The sequence below is a fragment of the Erythrolamprus reginae genome, chromosome 1 (genome assembly GCF_031021105.1).
Source record: "Erythrolamprus reginae isolate rEryReg1 chromosome 1, rEryReg1.hap1, whole genome shotgun sequence".
Lineage (NCBI taxonomy): Eukaryota > Metazoa > Chordata > Lepidosauria > Squamata > Dipsadidae > Erythrolamprus > Erythrolamprus reginae.
Window position 1 is genome coordinate 426,351,621 of NC_091950.1, and position 10,931 is coordinate 426,362,551.

At 63.0% G+C, this 10,931-nt stretch overlaps 1 protein-coding gene across 2 annotated transcripts; it reads left to right on the forward strand.

Moving 5' to 3' along the window:
* The first annotated feature begins 1,318 nt into the window (after nucleotides 1-1,318).
* Nucleotides 1,319-10,682, forward strand: PITPNA (phosphatidylinositol transfer protein alpha). Of its 2 annotated transcripts, XM_070735523.1 has the most exons (12): nucleotides 1,365-1,551; nucleotides 2,152-2,182; nucleotides 4,452-4,597; nucleotides 5,249-5,340; nucleotides 6,288-6,295; nucleotides 6,816-6,890; nucleotides 7,443-7,526; nucleotides 7,903-7,980; nucleotides 8,078-8,188; nucleotides 8,327-8,449; nucleotides 8,547-8,615; nucleotides 8,880-10,682. In XM_070735523.1, exons 1-11 carry the CDS (start codon nucleotides 1,532-1,534, stop codon nucleotides 8,592-8,594), a joined length of 816 nt encoding a protein of 271 aa, XP_070591624.1. In that variant the 5' UTR covers nucleotides 1,365-1,531; the 3' UTR covers nucleotides 8,595-8,615; nucleotides 8,880-10,682. The 2 variants fall into 2 exon arrangements, with proteins under 2 accessions (XP_070591623.1, XP_070591624.1); XM_070735522.1 differs by lacking the exons at nucleotides 6,288-6,295; nucleotides 6,816-6,890; nucleotides 7,443-7,526; ... (3 more) ...; nucleotides 8,547-8,615; nucleotides 8,880-10,682 and adding an exon at nucleotides 3,387-3,466 and having other exon boundaries at nucleotides 1,319-1,551; nucleotides 5,249-5,888.
* The last annotated feature ends 249 nt before the right edge of the window (nucleotides 10,683-10,931 follow it).

Here is a 10,931-nt window from a genome sequence, read left to right on the forward strand (position 1 = left end):
TCAGGCCAGCAGCCTCCATGTCCCTTGTCATTTCCTCACTCTGCTAAACAATTTATTTATTTATTTATTCATTCATTCATTAGATTTGTATGCCGCCCCTCTCCGAAGACTCGGGGCGGCTCACAACAATAAAACAATACTACAATGAAACAAATCTAATATTCTCTCAACACTGTCAAGCTATTCACTACGTGTGCAGTACTCTTACTTTTTCTCATTGTTCCTGTCCCCCACCAACACCCACTTGTGACTGTGTGACTGTAACTTTGTCGCCTGTATCCTTGCGGTTTATTTATTTATGATTTGGATTTCCAGGTCGCCTTCTCCAGGGGACTCGGGGCAGCTTACAGCATAAAAATACAAAATAGGCCATATAAAATCCTACTCTTAAAACTATATTTGAGAGTCCAAATAATTAAAACCTACTCATAAAAACCGAAAACGTTGAAAGCCATTCAACCAACATCCATCAAAGTCATAGTATTGCCTGTCGACAGAGGTGTTTTCAAAGCCTTTTGGAAGGCCAGGAAGGTGGGGGCAGTGCGAATCTCGGAGGGAAGCTGGTTCCAAAGGGCCGGAGCCGTGACCGAGAAGGCCCTTCCCCTAGGCCCTGCCAGGTGACATTGCTTGGCTGGCGGAACCTGGAGAAGGCTGACTCTGTGGGATCTGACCGGCCACTGGGATACATGAGGCAGGAGGTGTAAGAAATCTGGTCCTAAGCCATATATGGATATTGTTTCCTGATTGATTACTTGACCCCTATGACCATCATGAAGTGTTGGACCTCCTGATTCTGGACTAGTGTAACTTTTTCTTTTGTGGACGCTGGGAGCATCTGCACCCAAGACAAATAATCCCTTGTGTGCGCAGTCACACGAGACTCCGTTCTGGTCTATTTTATTCCTTATTCTGTGCTAAATTCCTGTTCCGTTCTCTGTTCTGGTCAACAACAAGGACATTTGTGAGCGAGACCAAAACATCCAACTCCGCGTGGAGCTGCTGCCTCCTCGGCTTCTTCCTGGACTTCCCTTCCCGGGACTCTGGCCTTCAAAGCGGCTTCTGTCCCGGCCCCCGCCGGACCCCCCACGCCGGCCAAAGGAGCCCCGCAAGGTCTTTGCCCAGAGGCGCCTCCTCCTCCTCCTCCTCCCATCGGGTGGCGACCGGGCAGCTTCCGCCCAGAGACGCCGCTGACTTCGCCGGGCACTTGGCGCTCCAGGGACGCCGCTCCCGCATCTGGCCGCGTGGGGGCGCTGGGCGCTCGCCCGTCCCGGCCCGTCCCTGCCCACCGCCAGCCAAAAGGGGAGCCAGGGCGGCGCCGCCCCCTCCGCTCACGTGACGTCGTGCGTAGGACGCCGCGCGGTGACGCAGGGCTGTTGCCGAGGAACGCCGCCCGGTGCGCCCGCCTCCTCTTCCCCGCCGGAACTCCGAGCGCGGCGCTGGGGACGGAGGGGCCGCAGGGCGACGGACAGCCGAGCGGAGGACAGGCGGGCGGGCGGAGGGGCGGCGGGGCCGCGGAGGAGCAGCGCCCGCCATGGTGCTCGTCAAAGAATAGTGAGCGGCGGCGGGCGGGCGGGCGGGCGGGCGGGGAGTTCCGCGGGCGGCGGGCGGGCGGGGGGGGGGGCCAGGCGGGGGGGGAAATCCCGCAGGGGCCCCTCCCCCCCACCGCAGCGGGCAGCGGGCAGCGGGCGGGGCTCCCGGGCCAAGGACCCCTGAAGGTCCCGCCGCCGGCCCGGCCTTCCCTCCCGGGAGACTAAGGGGCGGCCCTCCTGCCTCTGCTCCTGCGGGACGGGGGGGCGGGGGGCTCGGGACCCTCTGGCGGGGGGCGGGGGGGGCTGACCCGCAGGGACTGAGCGGGGGGGGGAGTGGGCTGGCCGGGAGCAGCTCCACCCCCCGCCCCCCCGCCTGGGAGCCGCTCTGCCCGGGGAGCCCCGCGGGGGGGGCGAGGGGCCGCCAGTCGGTGCCCGGGGGGGGCGAGGGCGGGGGGGGGTTGGGGGCTGGCCGCGTCCTCGGAGGAAGCCGCGCTGGTCCCCTTGGGAGTCGGGCGAAGGCAACTGGGCTGCGGACTTCTGGGCCGTTCCGGGCGGTGTCGTGCGGGCGGTTTCGTGGCGCGGGAGGCGGCGGCCTAACTGCTCCTCTTCTGCCCCCTTGCAGCCGCGTCGTGTTGCCTGTGTCGGTGGAGGAGGTAGGTCCTTCGTGCCCCCCCCTCCTGCTTCTTTTGCCTGCGTCCATTGGACTCCCGAACCAAATGTCTATGGGCGCCCAGCTCACCCCCAGAGGACCCCCCCATATGACCCCCTCCATATGACACACTCCCCCTCCAGCAGCAACATGGTGGGGGGCTCAGCCCATTGACAAAACCTTTTCTTCCCCTTGTGACTCTTGCCAAAGCCCAGAAAAAAATGAATGGAGACCAATATTCCCTCCCCCCTTCCTCCCCCCCCTTCCCAAGACCCTTAGCCAAATTTTGGGCCTTGCCCTGTGTGGCCCTTTTGCAAATTAACCATAGTCAATGCTGCTTTTGTAGGCAAGGGATGCTGCCTTAGATGGGGGGGGGCTGTTAGGAGCTGGGGGGTGGGTGACGTCTTCAAGCCATTCCTAGCGGTCTTCTTGGGTGAAGTTCTGATGCGCTGGTAGAAACGGCCGTTCCATTGGCCTGCAGCCTTCTTCGGCTCGGAGCTACGGTCAGTTTTCCCCTGAGACAACTCTCTGCCCAAGTTTAATTTTTATTTGTGTGTGTGTGGGGGGGGGTTACTGTCACTTTACAAGAATTGCACAACCTCTTTTGTTGGTTGTTTCCTTGAGCTTTTTTATGGTAGGAACAAGATTGTAAGAAAGTTTGTGTGAAGCACACGTCTTGTATCAAAATTGGTTACAGCCCCTTTTGGGACTTTCTCTTGCCTTTCCTCACGTGTCCAGTGAACTTGAGGGGGCCATAGGCCGGCTCTCTTTCCAAAAGTGCCATGGCTGACATGTTGTGAGCCGCCCTGAGTCTAAGGAGAAGGGCGGCATAAAAATCAAATGAATGAATGAATGAGTGAGTGAGTGAGTGAGTGACCTCGGAATGACCTCTCCCCGGAAGGGCTGCGGAAGCGGCTGGGAGAGTGCAAGAGGATCGGGCCACGCACCCCCTCGAGGGAGTCTTTTCCTGACTGCCCCTTTGTTCTGCCCCCTCCCCAAGTCTGCCGAGGTGTCCAAGCCGGACAGAAAGCGGGGGAGATGCTAGAACGTAGGAAGAAAGGGACAAACCAACTTTTATAAACCAGAGCTTTGCAGCTGGTCCACCTCTGCATCCCATCCGCACTGGCCCGGGGCCTCCCTGCTGGGGAGACATCAAGTCCCCTCTCAGACCCCCCTGCAACTCCGTGTTGTAACCCTTTGATTGACAGTGCCCTCCCAGTCATCGCCGCAGAGTTGTCCCGTGCCTGGCCGGGCCATGCGAAGGGAGCCGCCAGCGAGCGAGGCGCATGTGAGACATGAAACGCTGGGCCTCGGCCTGACCCATAGGGCTGCGCTTGTGCTCTTGCCTAGCCCCCCCCCCTTTGCCATCCCTCCGTGCTTGTGCACTCGCCTAGGGCCAAACTCCTCCTCACGCGAACCTTCCCCTTGTGCCCTGAGGTGTCCAGCCATGGCTTTCCAATAGATGTGGACTAGAGGGTCCATAATCCCTGGCTGCCATTGGAGGAAGCCCACTAGAGTTCCTCCAGGGGAACGGGGGGCGGGGGCAGGGGCGGGGGGGTGCAAGCCGCAGGAGGGGGGGTCTTCCTGGCTCCTCTGCTCTGCTTGAGGCTGTCGTGGACGGGTGCCAAGGTGGGCCTGCCTCCAAAGCCCCTGGCAGCAGGGGGGTTCCACAGGGAGGCGGGCAGGCCTTGCGGGCAGAAGGGGCATCCTGGCCTGGCCGAGGCAGAGCTGAGGCTGTCCCTCTGGAGGGGTGTCCCGGGTGCACCAGGCAAGGGGATCCTGGGGCTGGCCACTGAGTGAGGGGGTGGGTGGGTGGGCTCCCTTCTGTGCTCCTGCAGGAGCTGCTCCCCCAGTGTCGTCCTGAGGCATGGACAGGGGATGGGGGAGGGGCTTTTGCCAGGGGAGTGGGGCTTGCCTCAGAGGGTCATCTTTCTCCTGGTGGGGCCAAAATGGGTGTGTGTGTGAGAGAGACCATCAGCTTGTCCACTTCAGGCCTGAACTGTCCCTTGCAGAGCGGGGTGCACTGGGTGGGCGGTTCCCATGGACGCCTCTGCCCTTCCTTCAGCCCCAAGGCCCTCCTGTTTGGGGCTGGAGGGGCCCAGGCTCTGCAGAGGGGGCGCAGAATCGGCCCAGCAGCCGCCTGGCAGTCACTTTGCAAGCCCAGAGCCGCAGGATCCTGCCCAAGTGCCCTCCCTGTGCTTTGCTCCCCGCCCAGCCCCCCTGCTTGGAAGCCCCTAACTGGGCTGGGTCTCTCCCTCCCCCCCCTCCTCTAGTACCAGGTGGGGCAGCTGTTCTCCGTGGCGGAGGCCAGCAAGAATGAGACCGGCGGGGGCGAAGGGGTGGAAGTGCTGGTGAACGAGCCCTACGAGCGAGACGGGGAGCGGGGCCAATACACCCACAAAATATACCACTTGCAGAGGTAGGTGAAAGGACCCCGCCCCAAACACCCCCCCCCCCCCCCCCGCTGCTTGGCATTCACGCAGATTAGCCATCAGGGCTCAACCCCATTTGCTTAACAATCCAGGAAGGAAGTAAAAATCCCTCCCCCCTCCAGGGAAGCAAAAATCCACACCAGACAAACCATCAGGCAGAGCAACCCCCCCCCCCGCCCCACACATGGATAAGAGTGTTCCCTAGTTGGGTGGTGGAAACGCCTGCAAGCGAACCCCCCACTCAGGTGGCACCGGGGACCCCTCCCGAGGGCCAGCCCTCCGCGGCAGATCCTTTCCGCAGTCTTCCTCCTACCGCGCTGGGGGGGGGGCTGCCCGGCTTCTCTCCCGGTTCCTATGGAGACGACCTGCCTGGTCACAGCCGGGGGAGTGGGGGTTGGGGCTAGAGCGCGGCCTCCTGCCCCTAGGAAACCCTTTTGGGATGGGGGGGCTCCGAGGGCCTGCCTGTTGGGGAGGAGGAGCTGGGGGCCAGAAGCCCCCCCTCTGCCTCCTGGGCACCGGGCTTCGTCTTGAGCCCAGCAGGAAGGACGAGCAGGTGTATCCCATCCGGGGGGGGGGGAGTGGTGGTGGTGGTGGGACGCCTTGGTGGGTGTGCTCTGACCTCTCCCTCCCCCCTGCAGCAAAGTGCCCCCCTTCGTGCGGATGCTGGCCCCCGAGGGAGCCTTGGACATCCACGAGAAGGCCTGGAACGCCTTCCCTTTCTGCCGGACGGGTGAGTCCTGCCCCGCCAGGCCCCCCTCCCTCTGCTCCGTGCTCCCAGCTGCCCCCTCGGAGAGGCCCCATTGCAGAGGGTGCCCCGGAGCAGCAGCCAGCCAGCCCGCCTCCCGCTGGGCAGCCCAGGAGCAGCTCCTGGGTCTTGGCCCCTCCGTGCAGCCCCCCTGGGCCCCGGAGGTCCTTCCCCGGCCTGCTAGCCTTCTCCTCCGCCCCACCTGGCTGGTCTGGGCAGGGGGGCCGGGCCTCGGGCGCAGGGGGAGGCTGGCTGGGTCCAGCAGCAGGAGGACGTGGGTCTGCTTGGAAGCCGCTGCCCTGCTCCTCACCGGACGTCCGGCTCTGCTTTGTGGCTCTCCTCGGCCTTTGAGGTGTCCAGGCTGCCTGCACCTCCGGGAGGTGGGGGGCTACGTGGCTGCTGTGGCTGAGCCCTGATTGGGGCGGGGGGGGGGCTTTGCTGCTGCTGCGACCAGGGGCCCCTCCCCCTCACTAGTCCTGGAGCCTGGCGCCCGGGCGTCCAGTTACTGCGCAGCACAGCAGCCCTGGGTTGGGTGACCCGGGTTGAGTTACCCAGGAGGGAGGGGGGGGAGGGGGGAGAAGAGCTCAGCTGGTGCTCTGCCCGTTTTCTCAAGGAGGGGGATGAATCCAAGGCCGACGGGGCCGTGGGGCTGGGCTCCCAAGGCAGCAACCAGAGCCTGGCAGGGGGAGACGTCCCACTGGGGGGGGGGCATTGGGTGGGGTGAGGGGGGGTGGTAGGGCCCCGGTTGTGCCTACCCTGTGGGGCTGGTGGGGGCCGGCCTCGGAATAGGCATCCTTGTGCGAGGCCCACAGAGGGCTCAAGCTGGGGCAGGGAGGGGCGCAAGTGGCAGAGGGGGGGGGTCTGTGTTGCTGTTGGGGGCCGCTCCCCAATTCAATCTCCTTCTTTCCTTCCATGCCTCGCGTTGGGAGCAGTTATAACCGTAAGTAGAGTGTCCAGCCCTGTGGGGTGAGTGGCTGGAGGGCCGGGGAGGGGCGCAGGGGCTGGGTCACCTTCACGGCCCGGGTGAGGCGGGGGCTCCCTTTCGGGCCCTGGACTGAGGACCGGAGAGCTTTACCAGCCCGCCCGTCTCCCCACCTGGGGCCCTTGGCAGCTGATCTAGGGTGCTGTGGGGCAAGGAGGGGCAGTTTCCGGGGAAGGTCATTTGATCCCCAGTTTTTGTTTAATTCGTCTAAAACTCCTTCCGTTGATTGACCGAGACCCTCCTCCTGCACCCCCCCAGCCCTCTGCCGGCTGCACCTCCTCCGCTCTGCAGCCCTTGGCTGGACACCTCCCCCTCCCCTCCCCTCCCCCGGGGGTGCCTGCCTGGGAGCCTTGCCCTCGCTGCCCGGGGGCTTCAGGGGGTCCTGAGCCTGGTGGCCCCTTCCTGCTCTCAAGCCAGAGGGGTCCCATGGGGGGGCGGGGGGCTTCAGGCCTCTCCCCCTTCCTCCTCCTCTCCCTAGAACGAGTACATGAAGGACGACTTCCTCATCAAGATTGAAACCTGGCACAAACCAGACCTGGGCATGCAGGAGAATGTAAGTGGGATGGGCGGGGGGTGTCTGCCTTTTGCTTGCAACCGCACTGGGGACCCTCTCGGGGGGGGGGGGAGATGGGGGGGGGGAACAGGTGGTCTACTGCCGCATCACTCACACACACACACACACACACCCGTGGCACCCACGACTTCACTGCTCTGTAGGGTTTATATTGACTCGTTCCGAATATCATTTGATGGCTGATTTGTGCCCAGACCATCACCGAGTGTCCACTGTGTTCCTTCTGGGTCCGATCCCACTCGGCCATAGTTCCCATTCTTGTTCTGTTCTATTTTCTATTCGGATGGGCTTTCCGTGTGTCCTTCAATCACAACCCCCGCCCCCCGTGCTTTTTGCCTGGGAGGGGTCCAGGGGTCCCCGGCTGCCCTTTCCCGAGCGTCAACTCCATCCCTTTGGGTAGCAGTGCTCGGGTGTTTTTCCTCCTGCAGCTGCATCCCCCCCCCCCCAAAATAAGTTCACTTTCATGGGTGTCCTGAAAGCTGCTGCAAGGGGGGAGAGCCTGAAACGGACCCCCCCCCCTTGTTCCCGCAGGTCCATAAACTGGATCCTGAGGAGTGGAAGAACGTGGAGGCCATTTACATAGACATTGGGGACCGGAGCCACGTGCTGTCCAGGGTAGGCCGGTGTTGGGGGGGGGAGGGAGGGAGGGGCAGGCAGACAGATTGGGGGGAGGGGGGAGGGCCACCTGGCTGGAGCCTGCGAGGGGTGGCAAGACTGGAGTTGTTGAGAAGGGAGTCTTGGGGGGGGGCATGGGGGGTGCCTTCTGTGGAGCCAGCGGGGGGGGCGGGATTGGAAGGCCTTTACGGGCATGGAGCCCGCCAGGCTGGAGGGCAGAGAGGAGGGGAGGCAGGTGGGGAAGGAGCCTGGGAAGGAGAAGGCAAAAAGCCCCCCTTCCCCCACCCACCCCGTGTGTGTGTGTGTGTGTGTGTGTGTGTGTGTGTTTCTGTGTCTTCCCTTCCTGCAACCTTCCGGTCCCTCTTGTCCAATGCAGGACTACAAGCCAGAAGAAGACCCAGCGAAATTTAAGTCGGCCAAGACCGGCCGTGGGCCTCTGGGCCCCAACTGGAAGGTGGGCCGCGCCTCTTGCGAGAGGGTCCGGAGGGGGGGTGCCCTCTGGGGGGAGGGGGCAGCCCTCCTGAGCGAGCGGTGGGCCCTTGTCCTTGCAGAAGGAGCTGGGCAAGCAGTCCGAGTGGCCGTACATGTGCGCCTACAAGCTGGTCACGGTCAAGTTCAAGTGGTGGGGGCTGCAGAACAAGATTGAAAACTTCATCCAGAAGGTGAGCAGAGTTTGCGGCCGGAGCCGAGGGCAAATCCCCCCCCCAAGAGGATTCAGGGGTTCCGGGGGGGCAGGTCCATAAACAACCCCCCCCCCCCCAACGCCGTGTGTGTCTGCTCAGCTCCCCGTTTCCTTGCAGCAAGAGAGGCGGCTTTTTACGAACTTCCACCGGCAACTGTTCTGCTGGCTGGACAGGTGGGTGGACCTGACCATGGAGGACATTCGCCGGATGGAGGACGAGACGAAGAGGCAGCTGGATGAGGTGAGCGCTCCAGGGAGGGGGGCGGAGGGGGGGCCTCTCCTGTCTGCCTGACCTTCCTAAGGCCTGGAGGTCAAGCGTCCCCTCTTCTCTGCCGCAGATGAGAGAGCGAGACCCCCTGAAAGGCATGTCAGCTGCAGACGAGTAGCCCGCGTCCCTCGACCACACGGTACGTGTCCTGTGCCGGCTCCCAGGTTTCACCGAGTCGGACACAGGAACCTGAAAAACATATTTACAGGGACTCCGGATGGGGGTCTGCTGCTTGGGAGGGGGGGAGAGCCCTTAAGGCTGAGTGGGGGGGCTGGGGGCTGGTGGGGGGGGGGGGTCAGAACCAGGCCGAGCCTTTTCCAGGCAGATGTTTCAAGCACCACCAGCTGCTGGGCGGTGCCCCCTGAGCCCCCGGTCCATTCTCCCTCCTTCTCTCTCCCTCCAGTTTGCGAGAGGGTCTCTGGGAAGGCCCAGGAACTCCACCCTCTTGACCAGCGGACCGTCTCTGGACATTCGAGCCCTCTTCCTCCAGTCGGCTGGCAACATCTGCCCCCCCTGCTAATTCTAGTTGCCCTTAATCTAGTGAGCAAATCCTTCGGTCCTGAGCGTCGGGGCTGCGGTGGTGCCTGGGGAAGAGGCGGCCCTCCAGGACAGCTGCTTCTGTGACACCCCCCCCCGCTTTCCCCAGGGAGGGGCACACACATCGGTTCTCATGTGACTCTTTGATTCCCAAGTGGCAGGTTTTGTTGAAGTAGTTTCGTGACGTGGTGATTTCAGAGTCTTTGTTTCCCCCCCCCCCCCAATCCTGGGATGGCGCTGCACTTGCGGAAGAGACGGGAGCTGAGCGCCCCCCAGCACTGGGACCTGGAAGCCTTTTGCCCCCCTAGAGAATATTCCCCCCTGGGGTCCCTCTCTGGCCGCCTGGGCGTGGCTGCTGGACCGCCGTTTCCCCCATCACCTTGTGGTCTCCTCTCCTGCCCCCAACCCTGGCCTGAGGCGGCCACTGCCCCTGCTGCTTTGGGGCTGTGCCTCCCGGAGCTCAGAAACACTGGCAGCCGCTCTGAGAGTGGGGGGGGGTCCCTCCCTCTTTCAGCCTCCTCCTTTCCGGGGCCGTCTGAATTGGGGCTTGTGCCTCTAGAGGAGGCGCTGGACTCCCCTTCGGACAGTCCTGGGAGCCAGCGGGAGGGGAGCCCCCCCCCCCCTCGGTAGCCATGTCGGAGGGGCGGTCAGGGGCGGCTTTCCCCCATTCCTTGCCGGCCGGTTCATTCCTTGCCTTAAGTGCAGTAAGCATGGCTGCCCGGCTGCGGCCAGAGGGGTCGAGCCGGGGGGGGGGGGGTGTTTTCGGGTTGGCGATCCCTGGGCACAGGAGGCAGAATTAAAGTGGGGCTGGAATGTCCCCGGCCAGCAGCCAGGCCAAGTCCCTGGGGATCCGGCCACATCCCCCCCCCTCGAGGCACGCGGGTGCGGAGTAATCCTACCCCCTCCAAAACGCAGAGCGCGACAACAGAGAGAACGATTGTGTGGCTAAGAGGATCTGCCCCAGCCCCCGCGTGGCTCCCGGCCCCACTCCTGCTTAAAAGATTTGGGCTTAGCCCTGAGGGTCTCTGGTGTGTGGGGGGTGCATCTCTGGGAACAGATGGTGGCATTTCATAGATGGGGGGGTGGGGGGAGAACCAAAACGACTCTGGTAGGGAAAGGCAGGAATTTGCATTCCAACACAAAAACAAGGCAGGTGCAGGACCCTCCCCCCCTTTCCGTGTCCTGCGCTGGAGCTGACCCAGTGTGCCCCCACCTCCGCTGCAGCTGAGCCTCCGGTAGGGCCCCCTGCTCCCCCTCCCCACTTTCCTGCCAAGGAGGGCTGGCAATGCAGCTGCTCTTGGGTGGGTGGGTGTGCGTGAGCCAGGCGCCATGTTCCGTGTTCCAGAATCCCCAGCCCTGGAAGGGGCTTGAGGCCGGGGCTCCGAGCCAGGCAGCCAGCCAAGTGCAGAGGCACACAGAGCAGGGCTTGCTTTGCCTGCTGTGGTGGTCGAAGCCCCCCCCCCCCCTTTTAGCATGCTCTTGTTTTTCTCCCTTTTCTGCCGAACCCTGAGCCGTCCAGCTGGGCCCCCCTGCTCTGTCCTCCCGGCATCCGCTCCGTAGAGGGTAGGTTAGACCACCCCCTTTTTTTCCTTTACTGTGAGTTGTGCCTTTTCTGGTCTCCCAACCTTCCAATACAGGCCTATTGGAATCAATAAAACCATAGACAGAAGAGCAACGTGGCTGGGCTTTTATTCCGAGGGATTCAACCTCCTCTCTCGCATTGAATCAACTCCAGTGGCAGCTGGGAAGTCATCTATGTAGCCCCCACGGCGTTCCCCTCCCCACACCTTTGGAAGGCCTCCCAACTACTCCCCTCCTCTGGATGCTACACACGCGCACACAGCCTCTTCTCTCAAAATCTCTTCCTCTCTGCAGAACAATGGGGGGGGGGGGCACAGTACTCTCTATGGGCAATCTC

Coding starts and splice junctions, on each gene's coding strand:
- PITPNA (XM_070735523.1), top strand. CDS start 1,532: ATGGTGCTCGTCAAAGAATA. Junction 7,981..8,077: donor CTCTGGGCCCCAACTGGAAG/GTGGGCCGCGCC, acceptor TTGTCCTTGCAG/AAGGAGCTGGGCAAGCAGTC. Junction 8,189..8,326: donor TTGAAAACTTCATCCAGAAG/GTGAGCAGAGTT, acceptor GTTTCCTTGCAG/CAAGAGAGGCGGCTTTTTAC.